Raw genomic sequence first — 21,776 nt, forward strand, 5'->3', positions numbered from 1 at the left:
TTCGCTATTATAGCGAATAAGATAGCTGCACACTGGTTTGAAACATTTCACTATAAAAAATGTATATGTTCCAGTTAGTTAAACTGATTCTAGGAATCTAAATTTTAGCTAATGCGAGTCTAAATTAGTGCAACAATGGTAGGAATGTATTTACTAACAACATACCAACATACAGAGGTTCATCGAAAACATATATTGATTAAAATACTGAACGTTAGGTGTTCCTTTCAACGTAAAAATGTGGTACGTGCGAATGACGTCATTAGACAAGCTGGTCGGTGTATCGCTAGGTAAATAAGCGTTAGAACGCTCACAAAAGGATTTAATTCCATAGCTTGCTCACAATGGAGCCGAGCTACCGGCAAACTACAATAGACGTCACCGCAACTGAATTATAAATGTATCACATAAATTAGTTGCAGCCACGATGAAGGGTTGGTCAGATTTTCGTTGATGTGTTAGAAAGTAATTAAAGTTTTTTTTCTATGATATTGGAGAAAATGAGCATCGGGAACAATGAAATGATTAACGCCAATAGGCATCAGCAACAACAGAGGTACTGTAGATGATAGGCCGGGCCGTTGATAAAGATGTCCGCTTACTTTTTAAACTTTCTAATATTAAATATAGTATATGCTGTAGTTTTTCAAGAAAACAATATAATACTAGCTGTCGTGCGCGACTCCGTCCGCGCGGATTAAGAAAAAATGTTAGACACATAGGTACATTTTTCCAGACTTTGTTCAACGTCTATGCCAAATTTCAGCAAGATCTATGAAGTCATTCAGGAGATACCTTCAAACAAACATCCATCCATCCGAAATTCCCATTTATAATATTAGAAAGATTAGAGAGATATTTGTCACTATAGTCAATTCCTGCATCATTATTTTTTTATTTATCTTGTTTGTCTATTTCGTTGCTTTACCTTATTGATAACCGCTATTTAAAAAACCTCTTAATTTAGGCTGGGAACGTAAAATAATCGAATTTTAATTATTTCTTTCTTTTAGTAATCATCGATATTATTAGTAAATGGATTAGTATAAAAACAACTTTCAGTAGAGTTAAATTTTTTATTATGATAAGACAATTTAATATCCCTTTCAAATAAGGGCTCAAATTATTCCAAAGGGATATAATTATGCTTTTTCTACGATGAAATTTTTATACATATAAGAGTATAGTTTAAATATAAAAGATTTACATAGTAGCAACACAACCAAAGTAACTAACAATAACTTATTTACAAATTATTAATAGTATTTACAAACATATATATAGGTAGCTTCTTAGATATGTATTTACATTGAAATAATAAATTAATATTATAAATTTTCGTTGACGGAAATACATTTTTGATTTTACAAATCTAATACAATTTTATTCATGCGCCATGCACAAGAAATTAAGTTATAAATTTTAGAAATATTTATTTATAATTACCAAACAATTTATAAATTGTGTAATTCGAAACTTATAAATACTATAAGCTTATAATTGAGTCAAATGATCCAAAATTACAATCGAGTTGCTTTTTTTTATTTATATTGGAAGGTTCATAAGTATAAGTTAATTTTAATTTAATTAGAAAAACTAGGTTAGAATTATATATGGGGATAAAATATTTTAATGTCAATCGTAACCATAATATAACTATAACAATCACAATAAATCTTTGGCACAATATACTGATCACTTAATACAAAGTAACTTTTTAAAAGCTCTTCTGAAATCCATATTGAAAATCGTATAAATTAATGGATTTAATGCAGAATTGATATATCCAAGCCAAGTAATAAAATTAATAAACTTTCCTGATAAACAACAATTGTTGCAAAATGGTATAACGAGATATAATACGAAGAAAGGAAGCCAACAAACCACGAACACTCCCATTATAATGCCAAGAGTTCTCGCAGCGCGACGTTCTCTTGTCAAAGAAATACGTTGTTTTTCTTCAATAAATTGATAAACAGTGTTCTCTTGTGTTGTTTTACATCGTTTATGACTTTTCTTTATCGCAGTCTCCTTTACTTCTATTATTTCATCATCTTGTGTCTCTTTAGAATTACTTTCAGATGACGTGTTCCTGTTTTCTGCGTTATCCCCCGCGTCCGTAATCGAGTTATCATTGGATAGAATAGGTATTATTAATTTATTATGAGATTTATCGTCTTTACTCCAATATTTTCTTTTAGGCTTATTCTTTGGTGTAGACTTTTTTGATCTTTTATGCTTATGGTCATTATCTGATACTAGACGAGTAACTCCTTGGTGTTCATGATTTCCATCAGAACTGACTGAATCTTGGTCATTTTGGTCACTATTTTTGGAAGCTAATCTGTTACGACCACTCGAAATCGTACTTATCTTAGTTGCTTTAGCTCGATCTCGTAATCTTTTTTTAGTTGCTAAATAAATCTCAAAATAAACAACGGTCATTATTACGAGTGGTATATAAAATGATCCAGATGATGAGAAAATAACAAAACCCGGTTGAGAAGTTAACCGGCAAGGTGTATCCGGTTCGAATACATCCGGCCAATCGTTCCATCCTAGTAACGGCGGTGAACTAATTATAAGTGACAATATCCATACAATACCGATCATAAATAGAACTCTACCTAGAGTTCTTTTCTGGGCGTAGTTTATAGGATCTGTTATCGCCCAATAACGATCAAGTGCTATTGCGCATAGATTTAAAATAGACGAAGTACAACACATAATATCACATGTCAGCCACATTTTGCAAACATATATACCAAACACCCATTGTCCTAATATAGAATAAGCTACATTTAAAGGTAGAACTAAAATAGCTACAGTTAAATCCGCTACAGCTAATGATACTATGAAGAAGTTTTGAACAATTCTTAAAGGTTTATACGTGAACACACTAAGAATTACTAAGATATTTCCTATTATTGTTGATATAATAATCAGCGTAAGAATAACAGCTGTACAAATAGCCTCCCATTCTGGTACAGCAAGGGTTATACCTAGACTACTTGGGAATTTTGGTTCGTCGGCAACAGCGCAATCGTCTTTATCAATATCATAATAGTCGGAACTATTAAATGAACTAAAGTTGGAGCGATGATGAGTTGATGTTTGACCCATTTTGTATTGTTATTCTGTACATTTTAAGGACTATCATTGGTGGTGAAATTTTCGTATACAATTGTTGTTATAATTGGACAAATATAGTCATGACTTAACTCAGACATTTCTCCAAACGAATATATTTTATATCTTCTTCGCATGTTATTCATAATAATGAAATCTAAAAATAAAATGTTAAATCTTCATGTTTATTCCACTCTATAATTTTATATCAGTTTAAACTGTTGATTGTAGGTTTTAAGCTTACTGTGATGAACCTGCAACAAAAAAAAATGGTTAAGTAAAAATGTTATTTAGTGATATTTAGAACAGTTTTGGCACAATCCGTATTCAAATATCTTTTCTCTTAAAAATCTAAACACTTTTAATGAGATAAAAATCGTAACCAGTAAAAAAATAAGTTTAGTGACAAAATCATCTTACAATTTCTTCAAAGTAATTTACTTAAATAGGTAAAAATATACGCTTTCTTTATTCTTTTGAAAATTTGGTAGGAAATTAAATTTCCCGACATGACAATGTTAAGAAAATATCAAAGAAAGAAAATTGTAAAAGGAAAATTCAAATTATAAGTTTTCCTAAATTTGCTTGCCCTGTATAAAGGTCGTCTGTTAAAATGAATCCACTGATACGTATAATTATTCCATCAAGAAAGCAGTTCATGAAATAATTTTTAAGAGAAAATAATTTACGTAAAAATACTAAATGTTCTGAGTTACAAATACTAATTTAAGTCCTCTTTCCTTTCCCACCCTTTTCTTATAAGGAAACAATGAGAAGGGAAAGTAGATCTGATGGAAGTGGGGACTCATATCAAGACAAAATATTCTCTTTCTGTGAGTGTCCTCCTCCGTCGTTTAAAGGTAGGCAACGCATCTTCTCCTGTGAATGTCAATAGACAGCGGCTTTGCCATTTCGGAGACATTTTATTGGTATATCCGTTAATTTATGAACTTCTGAAATCAAAACTACTTGATTTGAACGAGTCCTAACGCTCAACAACACATAACTCATTATGGGATTCAAATTTTTCCTTGGAATTACAAAGACAATTATGTTTTTTAACAAGCAATTTTTAATTTAAAAGCATTTTAATAATTTTCTACATCTTTTGGTGTTGATGGTGTTTTTTTTTTATAAAAAAATTATAAATCTTACATCCACACTTTTATTAATTTAAATAACACACGATTTAAATATATGTATAATTTTAAAATCTACATAAATCTAAGTTGTGAATTATAATTGACGTTCAATTCAATGAGCTCGCAAACAATCAGGACAGAATTGCTTTTCGATCCCGTTCGTCGTTTGCTCGGAGGAAAGCACTTCTAATAGAATAGAGCGACGTCGGACGCAGACTGTTTATTTCAACGCCGTTTGTTATGAGCCAGCAAAACATTTAAAAGAATATAATAAAGTTTTACCAACATTAATAATTACATGTACCGTGTTGCAGATTTAATATTTACATTTATTTATCCTTTCCTTTGCTTTGCTTGACTTAACCGTGGTTTCTGAGACCCAATTTCTGTATAAAACATATCGTCATCCTCGTCTTTGGCACATAGAGGTAACAATATGTTTTAATCGCAGACTCAGAAACCCACTGTTAATTCTGTAATTTTATACACGGTTGTATATTATTTTAATAGGATATTGACCAAAATAGGAAATAAAATTGAACATTTCTCTCTTTATTATATAACAATGTCTTTACAATTCAGTGCAGAACCCAATCATTTCTTTTCAACCAATCTTCTTTGTATATTTATGCATATTTGCTTAACAAGGAACCTAAATACACAAACTCATTCACCCATTCAACCTTTTTAATTCACAATTCTTATAACAATGTCGTAATTTGTTCCTTTTTAATATTCTGTGTACTGGCCGTCTGAATTAATAATCATATGTTTTTATTTCAGTAAAAAAAAAATAATTTAAAGTTGTATACTAATTGACCTTGAAAATATCATCACAATACAATGATAAATAATACAGCCATAAAACTTTTTTTATAGTTGTCAACAAGGCTTTATTACTAAGCAAAATTCAGGTAAAGCAGATTTTTTAAATTATGTATTTGATAATCTCGAAAAGCGTCGGTGGCTCAGTGGTCAAGCACTTGACTTGCAATCTGCAGGTCTTGGGTTCGAATCCCGCCATGTACCAATGTGTTTTTCGATTTCCGATTTACATATGTACATTTATCCGACGTTCTTACGGTGAAGGTAAACATCGTGATGCAACCTGCACATATCTGAGAAGTAATTCAAAGATATGTGTGAAGTCAACCAACCCGCACTTGGCCAGCGTGGTTGACTATGGCCTAATCACACTTAACTTAGGGTAGACTCCGAGCCCCTGGGTGGGGACGTATAGTGAGCTGATGATGATGATGATTTGATAATCTACGAGTACACCTATTTCAGATTTCTTTCATTAAAAAGAAACTTAGACGATAGTGAATTTAATTTCGTTTAAATTAATTACTATTAGTTTTTTTTTAATTTTTACGTAGCAATCAACCAAATTTTAATTAAACCACATAAGATGTAAATTGTTTGAGTTTATTAATATCATATTCAAAGTAAATTAAAATATGCAAATACAAGGCCCAGATATTCACAGATGAGAAGCGACAAACTGAGGTTAGATACTCCACCATTACTCATATTGTTCTAGAAATAAACCAGCTCTTATTTACATTATAAACCTTTTGGGATAGAAATGACGCTAGTTTAGGCGTATCTTAATAATATTATAAATGCGAATGTTTAGATGGAATGATCTTTGTGATATCTCCAGAACAGCTGAACGTATCTCGATGTAATTTGGCATACATATAGATCATAGTCTGGAAGAACACATAGGCTACTAGTTATGCTGTTTTTTTTTAATTCCGTGCAGATGAATACGAGGGCGACCGCTATATAAAATATATAGCTGTCGTATGGTATTAAGGTCACTTCGTTATTTCAGTGATTTCAGGTGGCCGATAGCTCGATTACCACCTTATGATTTAAAAAATCATACGCGATATTATCTTAACAGTATGTACTTATAATTAACTTCTCAAGAACATGCGGGTCATTAAGATTTACATCTTCTTTATTAATGCAATGTTTTTAACCAACTCTATGGCGTACGAAGTTTCAAAGAGATAATTGTCATTTAAACAAGATTTCATCGTATATTGTCGCCCACTTTTCTGCTATATGAAATGAAGAATAACGAAAGGATTAGGTTGTCTTATTGACTTACTGTGGGTTTCTGACACTAAAATCTATGTAAAAAATATATTGTCATCCCTGTCAATACCTCTGACAACACAGAGATGACAATATGTTGTAAACGTGATTTTAATCTTAGAAACCCACGATTAGTGTATAAAAGTATAGTGACAACTCCACTCTAGCAGATATTTATTAGTATAAATTTTAGTCCAGTTATAGTAAGCATAGTATAGTTTAAAGTCAAAGTACTCACTAATAACAGAATTAAAACATAATAAAATTTTGAAGCTTTAAATTTAAATATCGATATTTTGTGGATAATCATTTCTGGAACAAAATACTTGAGACGGTTGTTGAAATCTGGTAAAACATGTTATTGAATAAATGCGAGCGACTAAAGCCTTGCGGTATATATCAATACTCGTTCAGACTAAAATAAATCCAATGAAAGGACTCGGAATATTATTGTTTCGCAATAACTTTCTTATTTTAGGTCAAGGTTGGGTTAGGGCACAGAAAATCAGCTCTTATTATTATTAAAGAGGCGCTTTATCTAATTGTGCAAATTAAGTTGCTTTATAATTGAGACGTTGAAAGAGCTCAAAGATTTCGAAATGACACATAGAAACAAAAGCTTCTCGATACATGAATAGAACCAAAAGGTTCGCTATTAGTAATCATGTAATGATATTATACGTCACTAGATATCCCTGTCATTTCGTCAGCGTGGAGTTAAAATAAAATTTACTAGCTTATGTGTACCCGATGAGCCGTTCTGGAGATATTTTCTAAAAACATTCATCCAACTGAACTTTCGTATTTACTAAATTTTATAAGATTAATTTATTTCGTAATTGGTAATAAAATATGGTTATGTTATTTTCGTATTTTCTCTTTCGAATGATATCAAAATGTTATATTAAATTGTAAGTACGTCGTTTTATCATAACGATCTCATTAGGCCACGCGAAGGAAAACGGATTTGTGAAACGTGACAACTTCAAAGCTTAACCTATTTTTACACTAATTAAAAATTTTATTACAAACATTTAACACCAAGTTTAAGGAAACACCATTTGAATTTAATCCTCTATGTTTAAACGACGATGATGTAATATGGGTGGGTTTCAAAATCAGTCTCGGTTTGATTACTACTATAATTATAAAGAGGTAATTTAACCGTCGTATTTTAACTACTGTTCTTCATATTAATACTTTTAAAATACTCCCTCACATAGGTAAAACTATTCCACTGAATTGACGCTTTATCAACGCGCGGTAAAAACCGTTCAAACATAACAAATGCATTTTCATATACCTGTTTAATAGTAGAGCTTTTAAAACGCAACGTTTTTTTACCGCACAGTGTAGCATGTGGAACACTGAGCGAAGGAAACAAGAGTGATTTTAAAGCGTTCATCGCTCGACAGTTGTGAACTCTTTTAACGCGGCGTTAAAAAAGCGCATTGATGAGCATGCAAGCTTAGATGTATAAAAGTTATAGACGCGAGTTGTGCCAAGACCAAAGTCAAATGGAAATCCGTTATCTCTGCCCACCCCTAGAGGTTACGGGTGTGAATAACGCTGTCGTTTTTGTATTTTGAAAACAAAACAAATTTTCTCTTGAGAATAGTAGCAGATAAAATATCAGAACATTCTGTAAATTAGTGACAAGTAAATGTACTCAGAGTTCACACAAGAGTTGATTTAATGTGTCATATGTCAGTGACATCTTAAATGACAAATTCACAGTGACGACATATTCTTGTCTTCATTGCCTTTGGTATTGTGCGAATGTTCATTATTCCATTACTCTTAATAGAAGCGAATTTCTCATTCGGAATACAAACGAAAATGAATTTAACCCATTTCTATGTATTGAGTTCAATTTTACATTTTCCTAATTCAATGTTATAATATTTAATTGTATTTAATAAAAAAATGTTGTTTCCTTTGCACTAGCCCGGGATTAATGTATAGATAAAAAGACTAACTGTAACAGCCTTTTTTTTTAGGGACTTTCGTTCTTTTGAACATGTCAGTCCCATAACAATAAACTTAGGAACTAATTACAACTATAAGTATATAAGCAAGTGACAAAATAATAAAAAAAACAAGCAATGATAATACCAACAAAAAAAAATATTTCACCATGTTTCGGACTTATACAGTCTTGTTTTTTTTTACAAAAGACAGATGATTTTTTTTCACAATACAAGCTAATGGCCAACTTAAAGAAAAAAATCCAATGGCTGCAAAAATATATACCACCCATAGAGAAATAATGCTAGTGCGATATCCCTTTTATAATGAAGTAGGGCGCCGTGCTGTGAGGAGTTAAGTGGTCCTTTTTTAAATAATTTATTACACAATATTAATGTTTGGTATTTAGATATTTTTTTCAATTAATAATAAATTAATTTAAGACAACCGTTCCACTAATTCAATCTGCATTAAAATCCAGAGGAAACACATCGACTTTTTAAAGGATTGAAATATTATGCAACTTGTTTGTAAATTAAAGTGTTCAAAATTATCTTAAGGTTCTCAAGAAATTCTTACGGTAAAGTTAAGGAAAATACCTCGTTCAGACTGCTTAATGTACATAATTTTAATTCCGTTTTTGTTCTTGTTTTTGTTCTATTTTATCAAAAATTTTAACTATATTTATCATTAAATATAAATCTTGGAAAAGGATCTAGAATCTCTGAAGCTTAGTTAAATAAAATTTCTTAGGCAAAAAATAATGAAGCGACCTAAATAAACTTTAATATAAACAGGACTGTGCCTGATCTTTATTTGGTTTAATAACTGACAGACGGAACGGTTTACTGAAAAGTTTTAAACCCTACAACTATTCAGTTACATTTATTAAAATACTAAACTAGAAATGTCGTATAAAAAAAACATTTTGTTTGTCCAAGATGTCATTTAGCATGAAAGTCCAAGGCTAAGGCAATTATTGAAATATAAGATGAAGATTCGTAGGAAAATTTGTTTTTTTTTTTAATTTTATTTTATGACATTCAGCTCAAAAAAGTTTTCATAATACTATAATAGATGGTTTTAAGAACTTAGTTTCTTTTACTTTTCTGTACGGAAAAAGTATTACATATTTTTGTACTTATATTATTTAAATTATAAACATAGTAATAATAAAACCACTTACCAAATTTCAAAATTATTAAGTCCAGTTTTTAATGCCTCATGACTGTTTTAAATATTTTATTATTCAGAAAAAACTTCGAAATCACAATTAAAGCTTTAATAAATTAAATTACGAAAGTTGCGTTTAAAACTTTGAGAAAAAGTAACACCTTATTATTTATTTAAAACAGATTTTCGTTAACTCTTCAGTGAATAAATGAAATAGTAAAACGTAAATCAGCGATGAGATTTTAGCTGCAGCGTCGTAGCGTCTACGTTCCGTAGCGACTGGTTATCAACTGGCGCTACGCGAGGTCTACGCCGTAGCGCACGACTGCCTTATTGGAGCGAAATGAAATTCGTGAGAAAACAAAGTCGGGATAGAGATTTCGTTACTTTCTCATTAAGTATTGGATAGTGAAGCATTGAAGATTGATAAAGAGGAAAATAAACATGGAAGCTTACAGAAACAAGGCTATTGCTTCTGTTGCGAAATGTTGATGTATTCTATTTGCTGAACTAACATGGTAAAGTTTTTCAAGGGTATTTGTACGTAATTCATGTAATATTTAGTATAAAATCAATTATTTTAGGTACATTTCTAATATATATAATTTCTAATACATACATACTAGCTGACGCCCGCTACTCCTTCCGTGCCAAAAGGAAAAAAGACGTAGTAGCTTATGAGTTCTTCCAGACTATATTCTATTTTTCCCGAGATAACTTCAAATATCCATCCATCCATCTAAACATTCGCGTTTATAATATTAGTAAGATTTTTAATGTTTGCTTTTAAGCATTCTTAGGACATTTTGGTAAGTAAAAGTACGTACTGAACACACCCACCTTAGGGAAAAGGGCACTTAGATGATGTATAGTTTTTAGCAAAAAAATAATATTAGTACAACACCTGCGAACAACTTGTTTTATTGAAAAATTAAAAATTTACACCTGAATAATAACTCGCTTTTACTACATAATAGTAAAGTTTCAGTAAAACATAGCGTTGACGCTTACTGCTGAATTTTATTTCAGTTTATACTGAGTTTCATAATTAAATTACTATTTGATCCATGTAAATTTTGTCAGTTTCCGAGTATTCATACGAGTTTTTCAATTGTAAACATTGAAAAAAATTAGGTCGTCATTTAAATTTTATTTATTTATTTAGTAAGACAAGCCAACAGTATACATATAAAATAGCAGAAAAACAAAAATCACACAAACGTTTTACATATGTGTGCCAATTATAGACATGCACAAATTTCGTTAGACGCATTTTTATTTAAACAATTTTATAAACTTGATTTTTAATAATTTGGATAGTTTATTTTTAAAAGATCCCAAGCTGTCAATAAATATGTCTATGTCCAAGTTGTTTGTTTTATTTTAAAATTAAAACAAATAAAATTTATTTATTACATTTTTTGAACAGTAGTAGAGCCCACTTTAACATCTTCGCACAAATTGGCCCGGCTCGTCCGGTGAAATACCACGACCACACAGAAGACAGGCGTCAAGTAGAAGCTATTCCGCGTTTCCTCTGATGAGTGTGCGTCCCGGAGGCCTAATTTTGTCCTCTTTCCCTTCCCACCCTTTTTCTCATAAGGAAAGGATGGGAAGTGGAAGTGGACTTTCCGGATGAGAGGATGCATGGAAGGAGAAAATATTTTAATTCTGTGCATCCTCTCCTCCGTCGATTAAAGGTAGGCAACGCATATGCAATTGCGTATGTCTATGGGCAACAGTCACTTCGCTATTCAGCGATTTCATGTGGCCGCTCGCTCGTTTGCCACCTTATGATATAAAAAAAAGCAAAGGTATAAAGCGATTTATTTTAAGTTTTCAAGACACTAATTGTGCTCAATGCGTGCTGTTCCACTTTTCGCTGTAAGTTTTTCCTGTTCTCTATACGACATTGTCTGACAAGAACAATACGTACGGAACTAGAACTGCACTCACGATGACATGTTCTAATTTTATTGTACACTAGATGGCGCCTGCGTCTTCGTCCGCGTGGAGTTTTAATTTTTAAAAATTTAGATATTAGTATTTGAGTTGCTTACAAGTATTCAGTCATCGTGAAATTAAAATTAATAAATAATAATTAGTAGCATATGTGTTTCTCCAGTCTATGTTCTATATCAATGCCAAAATTCATCAAGGTCCGTTCACCCGTTCTGGAGATACCTTCAAACAAACATACATCCATCAAATCATTCGCATTTACAATATTAGTAAGACAAGACTAGATGACGCCTGCTTCTTCATCCGCGAGGAGGCTGAATTAAAAAAAATAATAAGTTATTTGAAATTAGTCGGATATCTATAAAGATATTGTAATAAAGAAAGTTTTCTTGTAAAACAAGCTGTCAACCGCGACTCCATCCGTGCGGAATTAAAATTAATAATTAATAGTCTATGTTCTTCCAGTCTATGTTTAACCGTTCGGAAGATACCTCCTAACAAATATCCATCCATCTAAACATACTTGTTTATAATATTAGTAAGATGAATAAAAGTATAAAAATTTCTATACATAAAATGACCATTAGCGATATGTAAGTATCGTGGTAGGATTTAATAAAATTGAATCTAGCTAACACCTAAATATGTGGGTTACGAAACTGAATACTTTTAAATGTAAGTAAACATACAAAAATACTTTACCATATTTAATGTAGCGTTACATTTGTTACTTAATCTATACAAATATTTTCATAGGTGTGGAATATGTGATCTTGCATATAAATGATACTCGAACATAAGCCCAAAAGCTCTTAATGGAACTTGTCGGTCCATTAAACCGAAGATTTTATTAATGCTTTGGTTCCATGGGGACCAGAATTCAATTACCCATGACCCGACTGTTTTGAGTGTTAAAATGTTTTAATTGGTGTTGACATTTTTGATTATATGGTAACGGTTCATGAATACAGTAGCTTTCGCCTGCGACTCTGTGCGGAATTTAAAAATAAAACTAGAAGCCTATGTTTTCTTCCAAGTTATGTTCTACATCTATGCTAAATTTCAGTGAGATCTATGCATCCGATCTAGAGATACTTTGAAACAAACTTCTAACCATCCATCCATCATAACATGCGGTTAAAACTGAAAGTATGTAGGGTAATTTTTTTTATTACTAGTTATTCAGTTATTAAATTTTGCTCAATTTTCAAAATTGTGTGAAGTGAAAGCAGATAAGCCATATTTAGTAATAAATTGAATCTTAACTGTTAAATATATATACTATTTATGTACTACATAAGCATTTTTGAATGTCACCTATGTGTAGTAGAATTGATCAGGTGTGTACACAATCCTTTTGGAGCACTTCATTAAAAAGGTAAAACATGGATAAAGGATTTTAAGATACTTTGAATCTTAAATGAGCCCGTCACCAAATAATGTGCGAAAATGTGAAAATAAAAATCAGAAAATCTCTTTTCTCTTGAATAAAATCGTAGAATTTGCACCTCTTTTTTCACTACTTTGTTCTATTTGCTTTGTAGCCCAATTTGATGGAAAAGTACTATTTGTTCGTAGCAAAAGTTTAACACTCATTAAGTCTAGATTTCTTATTATAAATAAATTATTTAATAATTGTTTAATACATACAATTTTCAAATAATTATAATAAACAAATAATAGATATAAACTTTTCAGGACTATGTATATTTTTTTATATCATAACGTGACCAACGGGTGAGCGGCTACCTGAAAACGCTGAAATAGCGAAGTGACCGTAGCCCATAGACATACGCAATTACATATGCGTTGCCTACCTTTTATCGACGGAGGAGAGGATGCACAGCAAGAAAATATTTTCCCTTTCCATTCATCCTATCATCCGGAAAGTCCTAGATAATGCCCAATTTGCGTTTAGGCTTTTTTTATATATGAATTCAACCAACCACTTAATTAATCAACTTCATTATAAAATATTTAAAAAATTAAAGCTAAAAAGTATGTATTTTTCCTCGGAATGTTAAAGTTATTTGAACATTTGATACAGTATTTTCATTTTTCCTAATCGTTTATTACTTTTATAAATAAACATTTTTTTTAAACATTTGAATGCGTATTTTACATCAAATCTTGGATACAAGTCTACGATTTCGTGATAAAAAAATTTCTTTACATTTAAGAAGTTAAATTACTTTTGAATATTTAAGGCGTTGTCAGAAAACAAATCTTTTCCAAATATTCAGAACCAAAAAAAGATCCGTATTAAAAAGTAATAGACCTGAATTTAATTCTAAATAATATCAGCAAGATTTCATTTTTTATATGTATTTTTCTGGATGCGACAGGGAAGTAGACTTGATGGGACAGGGAAGTAGACGTAAATTAGACGAAATTTTTTTCTCCACCTTCCATCCTCTGTCCATTAAAAGCTGGCAACAGGTGGCTGCTTGTTTGTTTGCTAACTTAAAAAAACATAATGACTCCTTCGTCCTTGTCGGCAGCATCTTCCATTTTTTTGTTTCACGTGCCATTCTCTTGAATATAAAGATAATTAAATCGTATCGGAGGAAGAGAGCATTCCTTGTCATGATAGACGATGGGATCAAAAAATGTTTAATAAAGTTGACGCAAATGGTATCTACTTAAGGAAAAAAATAATTAACACAACCTTTACAGATATTTGGAAATTGAGACAGCAAAATTTCTTCTCTGTAATTCAATGCGTAGGTTGTTGGAATATCCGCCCACACAACAATACATTCATTGAGTTTCTCGTACAAGTTGATTTTAGATCCGAATGTTATTAAAAATTTAAATCATTCCATACGAATAAATGGTAATCTCATTTAAATCGGTTTTAGTTTTGGCGTAGAAACGAGACGGAGAGAGAGTTACTTCCACATATATAATATTAGTATGTTTTTTATCACTATTGTTATTCGTTTTTCTACACATCAAATGGTTAATACGTGTGCTCGTTTATTGAAAATACAGAATCTTTATTTACAGAAGCGAAGTTACTTTAATGACATTTACAGCAATCTTGTAGCGGAAAACATTTCGCAATTAAATACATTTTTCCCATCAAAAGAAAATTCTTTTATTATAAACAAATATGCTACATAATTGTTTATGGATTGTGCTGAAATTAACTTGATTTTATTTCACGTGCTTAGTATAACGTCAATAAATCTTATGAGAACATTCCTTTAAATTGAAGATGACATATACGCATGTATCGGTGTCACGGCAGAGCCACCCTTGTCACATTTGAGATACAATAACTTTAGTGACGAATTACTCCAGAGTTACGTCTAGGTTACATTGCTTTTGCATTACGCCGATAAGCGAGTTTCTTTAACCCTATCTAATTCAATGTTATTTTTCTTTCAATTTGATCTTAATACTACTGATTTTTTAGTGAGTTACAATAATTGATTTCTGGCTTCTTCTTCTTAAGGTGTCTCACCGACTAACGAAGGTTGGCGATCAGTTCTCCATATTTTCTTATGTCTCTTGCGAGGCGAAATAGTTGGCGGGACTCCGATTTTGTTCACTCTCGGATCTTGCACAACCAGGTATTGTTTCTGCGACTAAGACACCTTTTACCGGGAACTTGTCCCATAAAAATGAGTTGGATCAGATTGTATTTGTCGTACCTGAGCACGTGGCCGAGGTAAAGTACTTTTTTCATCTTGATGGTCTCCAAAAGTTTCCATTTTTGATTGACCTGTCGCAGAACCTCTTCGTTTGATACTTTGTGAGTCCAGTTTACGGCCAACATCCGCCAATGGGTCCACATCTCGATTTTCTCAGCAGCTGTTAAATGATATTTCAAAAGCTATACAAAATACATGAACCTTGTAAAATGTACGAAAAACTAACTTAATGTGTAGTTGAGGCGTTAATTACTTTTACAATTAGCTGCTAGCATTCGAATGATTAATGTTGCCGTCTGGCGCTGGCGTGCCTTCATTCCGATACTTTAACGAGTTAACCTACTTACGATGTTTTATAGCTTATTGGAAATATAAAGTACAAAAAATCTTGCATTTGCTAACCTTTGATATCGATAGGCCTAGACAAAGAAATATTAAATTATTGCAATCGCTGATAGAATCGATCGAAAAATACGAAACATGCACGTAATATGTATATCGAAAGTTTTTGTTAGTTTTTGTAGTTTTGGACTTTTCGATTTGTTAATCATTGTTAATCGAATGTTACTTTGTCTAGGTTATAAGTTTTGATGAAACTGTGTGAAGAATTCAATCGCACGCTACTTACTACAATAGATTATGTGAAAATATGGTGATTGGTAGCGACATCTATATTTTAATCGTTAAAAAAATGAAATGGATTATTTAAAAAAAACATCACGAATAAAAGCAACTAGTTTGAGATATGTCTATGTCAATAAGAACAATTTACCTCTATATTTACTATGAAGTCTCTTGGGTACCCTTCAGTATGCTAACGCAATAAATATCAGACCAAACTATCCCTCTTGCGAGCCCTTAATCTGAATTTGACAATTAATTACATTATACGAAATAATTATTCTATACAATTTTATCTACATATTTTTTGTTTTTTTTCGTATTCAGAAAGATAAATTACTTTAAGACTTTAATTAAAAAGTTACTTATCTATTTATTAAAATTAAAAGAAATAAAATTGTTAGTTCTTTTTAATATACTTAAGTAATTAATTCTTAAGTTGTTTAAATTAAGAACATTGAATTGTGACGTAAGAAAGATATTTTTTTCATTTGAAAATGTAATCCCAAATAAAGCAAGAGAGGATTCTAGTAACGGGTTCGGACTTAAGTAATTTAGTAAGTGTAGTTGGTTTTAAAAATACTTAAGCTGTTTCTCTGAAATATATTGCCAGGGATTTTAATTAAAACACTTCTTGTTTCTTAGGGAATTAAATTTCGTTTTAAGAAGATACAAAAGTTCGTGAATTTGTTAATTAGAGTTTATTTGTATAAATGTAAAAAAAAAACTAACTATATTCCTCATTTAATCTTATTAAGTTTTCATATCCGTTTTTTTCTTAAAATACAGAACCAACAAATAGCACAAATATGAATTTTCTGTACAGTTTACTTCAAAACGACAAAACTTTTAAATAATTCAATAGTATAATATTAGTAATGTCTTTTCAAAAGCAAACCAGACATTCAAAGTCCAAGCAGTTAGCTCTTAGTACAGTCAGCTGCGTAAATAAATACATTCACAAAACTTGTATACGCCTTCTGTTTCAAACATACTGGCGCGTATTCGTTATTAGCACGCATTCATAGTCGGAAACATACGGATATGTGTATACATATTTTTAAAATATAAAACCGAAGGTGTATAGAAATATCTGAAGCTTTGTAAACGTATATATATTTATGCAGCTGACTGTACATAGAACAATTGTAATAACATTTTAAACATGCGTAATGTAATGAAATAAAAGGGTCAAAGCCGTCCTAAGTACACACGGCATATGAATGTGACTCGTAACTTCTTTATTAGAGAAAGTCACGCAAAGACGAAAACTTAGTGGGCCATTAACATTACTGGCATTAAGGCCTGAGGAGTGGTATACAATAATTTAGACGTTTGCCCTCTTCCTTTGTTCTCGGTACAATTTTGTTTCGTTTAGCGGACAAAACATCACTTTACTGTTATTACTTCTTGAATGAGACTCCTAATTGACTTGATACAACTGAATAATGCCTCAATAAACGTAATCTTTTACAATAAAATGTTAACGTATTGTAAAAAATAATAGAGTACAAAACAATACGAAAATACGTCGGACGATATATACATTAGTATTATTGTTTTGACGTAACCTTATCTTGTCAAAGTTTGACTTTAGAAACTGTAAAGAAACATCCTCAATACAAATATGTTACATTAATTTACTTTAAATTTAATTTAAAATTTACAAACCCATTTCTTTGTAACGCTAAAAATATATTTTTATTATTTCCATCAGTTTTCTGTAGCAACCGAGTTGGCATTAAGATTTTAATATTTGTGAGATACAACAATGAGATCTGAACAAGTAGACTTTGTCTTTGTCTTGTCCAGCTCAAATCAGCCATTCCGAGACAGGGTTTTTCATCAGTTGCTGCTTTATAAGACTTTGCATTTTTTTCCTTTTCGGTATTGCAATGACACTGTTATTTACAGAATTCTCTGTACTTTTGATATAAAGATGACTTTCTTGAAATTATTATCCAACTAGCTGTTTCCCTCGACTCCATTCGCGTGGAATTAAAAAGAATACATAATAAGTAGCGTATGTGTTCTTGTGTGCCAAATTTCATCAAAATCCGTTTAGCCGTTCCGGAGATACCAATTCCGAAGACCCTTCAAACAATTCATTCATCCATCCATCTACACATTCACATTTATAATATTAGCTTGTTTTCTTCTATTAAGAATTTGTTAAACATTACATTTCTCCCAAATAAAAATTAAAAATGTGAAAGTTTATTAAACATTTTATTAGGAAATTAAAAGTGGAGAAAAACCTGACGAGACTTTCACTTGTGTAAAAGCAAAATGTAATTAAAGCTCTACGACATCACTTTCTAATTCCAAACGTATACTATTTTATTAAATCCTTCACGTCTCTAGAGAAATCCTGACACCAGGTTCCCCGACATTAACTTCAATTTGTAAAAGTAATTACCAACCGCAAACACGCGCTGACGTCACAAGAAAGTAACAATTGTACATTGTAGCGTTACACGAAGACTATTAACATTTTTCTTGGTTTTACAATGATATTTAATTTAGAACAAGGAAAAGTGCAACACTGATTTTATACAAATTGTAAAGTCTTGTTAACTAACTCAGAGCCATTTAGTGTGGGATTTTCTTAAAATAAATCTACGCATAGGGACTACTTTATTTAATACTTAACAATTCTGAATAAAGCAATAAGTTAGTTAACATTTTATAATACTGCACCGAAAAAGTAAAAACGCCTTTTAAAAAACATGCGGCAATATTGCCGTATTTAAAAATTATCTTAAGAATTTTATACCCAGAGTGTACTGGACTTTGATCAGCCATGTTATAATATGTTTTAATTATAATTGAAATTAGTTTATCTTATGTTATCGTAGTATCCCAACGTCAGAAGTGGTTACGAACGAGTATTTCTTTGCATTTACTCAGAGATTCATATGTATAGTTTTGTTGGTATATGTACGTAAAGAGTGTCGGTGGCTCAGCGGTCAAGCACTTGACTTGCATCTGCAGGTCCTGGGTCCAAATCCCGGCATGTACCAATGTGTTTATCGATTTCCGATTTACATATGTACATTTATCAGACGTTCTTACGGTGAAGGAAAACATCGTGATGCAACCTGCACATATCTGAGAAGAAATTCTAAGATATGTGAGAAGTCACCAACCCGCACTGGGGCAGCGTGGTTGACTCTGCCCTAATCACACTTAAATTAGGGTAGGCTCCGAGCCCCTCGGTGGGGACGTATGGTGAGCTGATGATGATGTACGTAAAATGCCTTTGCGTCAACAATTTTTAGTATTGAATAATCTTAAAATATGATGATGAAAATACACCTTATGATCAACATTCTCTCTTACCAAGTACTAAATAATTCAACAAATATGAGTACTAAATCAACAAACACATGTATATGTTCTGTTTAATTCAAAGTTTCATCTTTCAAACGTTGTGCGAAAGAGAAATGGTCTGTCACAAGTACATCCGTGAACACTTACGTTGTGAAATGTAGCGTATCATTTGTCTGCTAGACTGTACATTTGAATAAAAAGGACTAGTGTTTTGTAATCCATCAGTGTTTACTTATTATGCAGTAAATGTACAATTTAGCGTATTTTATTAAAGAGAACAACCTAGACTGTTGTTTAGTTCTAATCAGGTTCAGTTCTTATGCGGTGTTTTTTTTAGATTATAAGGTATCGAATGAGTAAATGACCACCTAAATTCGTTAAAATACTGAAGCGACCGTTGCCCATAGATATCCGCAATTGCAGATGCGTCGCATCATTTAATGAACGGAGTAGTACAGAAAAAGAATATTTCCCCTTCACCTCCTCAGTCAAATTCGATTGACTTTCTCATACTTTCAATTTCATATTTTCGTAAAAATGATTAGTATGTTATAGGAAGGAAGCATTTTAAAATTAATGTATATTTTGTTATTATTATATTATTTTTTTATAATTTCTATGAAATAAAATAATTCACCCTATTTTGCGAGTCGCTGTGTTGTGTGTGTTCTTCATACAAATAAAGTCTTGATCTTTCTACTTTATCTATCGCTATGTTTAGTGTTTACTAATAAAGATATTTGTTTACTTTACATCAAATCTTATCTTCAGATAAATAAACGGTTAGATTGTATATAAGAGTACATTATAAAATTACATAAATATTTTTGGGACTCTGTTAGAAATTATATACTCAATATAGTATTTAAGAAACAATCGAAATGGTGCCCAAGAGAGTAATACATACTTTGTGGATTTGGATTGTGTGAAAAAGTATGTACATATATGCGTAAGAAGTGAGTAAATTTAGATATGACAGCTGATAGAAATGTATGGAAGAGTGTATGGAATAATAGTTAATGCACCAATAAAATAAGATATTTTAAAACAAATTTAATATTGTTTTAAACATTAATGTAAGTACATTTTATAAATAAACGTAGAAACACTTCACAAATAAAAACTAGTAAACGTACAAAAATATTATCACAGATGTAAAAATAAATAACGTATCTATCTACATGGTGTATTTGTCACGGACTCTGGCAAACATTTCTCCGCTGTCCACTTTATTGGGTCCTTCATTTTTACCGAAGAATGTCATCTTCGATGTTTTGACGAGTCCATTTCTGCCATCTGCAGATTTTCTCCAATACACAGTTTGGACTGCGTGTCTCCCTGCGATGTACCGTGTGGCACTACCAATCAGCAACCTTTTGTCCATGATAACCTCCTTGATTTGAACTTCGAAAGTGACTTATGGAATTTTTAATCTGTATTTTGACAGATGGTTATATCGCGTAATATCTATGCGGTATACATTTCAGTTATCCGTGAGACTTAACAAGACCGGTGGCGAAAATGTTCTGTGGCGTTATGCGATTCGCGTACGCTTTTATACTCGTTGGCACGTGCAGAAATATAAATAATAGCTTGTAAATTACACGTAATATATGTCATCACTTTGTTCACAATAAATACGTCGTTTTAACACGAAAAGATATCGTGATGCAGTTGTTGACAGTGATGATTAACTTTTATAACTTTTAATTAATTTTTAAGTTCTTTTTCTTACTCCTAAACGTACTTCTTACTTACATTATAAATGCGAATGTTTAGATGGATGAATATTTGTTTGTTTGAAGGTATCTCCGGAACGGCTAAACGGCTCTCGCTGAAATTTGGCATAGTTGTAGAACATAGTCTGGAAGAAAACATAGGCTACTTGTTAGGTTATCTTTTTAATTCCATGCAAACGGAGTCGCAGGCTAGTTGATATATAACGTTAAGAAATTTAAAAACAAGAGTGCTACATAGAACATTGATGATAAATTAAATCCAGTTTAAATTTCAAATCAATAAGGAGCCGGTACCCTAAGTGATCAGTTAACTAGATTGAAAATTTCCATCGCGTCACTAAACCGTCTTCGCTTTGCTTTTTTATCAGCTCAAATGTACGGGCATTGACTTTAGTTTATTAGCTCTGAATATGAATCAAATTGATACGTCTATATTTAAAATCTGTCTAGATTTTTTGACTACAGAAACTAATGGACATACGAGTATATTGTTTATAGGGTAAAAAAAATAATGTAGTTATTTTTAATTATTTATAATTCCATACGTTCTTCAAGTCTGCAATTTTGTCGAAATAGTTCGTTGTTGTTAACTAACAAACTTTTGAAAACAACTTCAGTTTTTTTATTACACGTGAATATTGAAATTCACATAACCCTTATTGTGGTAAGATTTCTTTTTTGAAGAAAAGCAAAAAACAAAGTTAAATAAACAACTAAGTTAAAAATTGTTTTATAGTGATCGTATATCTTATATCTTTAAATGAGCAATTCTTGTATATATATAATTGGAATCTCGGAATCGGCTCCAACGGTTTCGGGGGCGATAAATCGATCTAGCTAGGAATCATTTTTAGAAAATGTAATTTTATTCGTGTTTTATCGATAATCAACTTAAACATAAACTTGGAAGAAAAATAAAAAAAGGAGGCGTTTAAGCAGTC

General features: G+C 31.4%; 1 protein-coding gene across 1 annotated transcript; it reads right to left on the reverse strand.

Moving 5' to 3' along the window:
- Window positions 1-1,695: 1,695 nt before the first annotated feature.
- Window positions 1,696-3,123, reverse strand: Oct-TyrR (Octopamine-Tyramine receptor). The gene has a single exon (XM_013317869.1). The coding sequence runs from the start codon at window positions 3,121-3,123 to the stop codon at window positions 1,696-1,698; it is 1,428 nt and encodes a 475-aa protein (XP_013173323.1).
- Between the last annotated feature and the right edge of the window lie 18,653 nt (window positions 3,124-21,776).

This window comes from Papilio xuthus, unplaced genomic scaffold (assembly GCF_000836235.2).
Source record: "Papilio xuthus unplaced genomic scaffold, Pxut_1.1 DF826933.1, whole genome shotgun sequence".
In the NCBI taxonomy this organism is placed as follows: domain Eukaryota; kingdom Metazoa; phylum Arthropoda; class Insecta; order Lepidoptera; family Papilionidae; genus Papilio; species Papilio xuthus.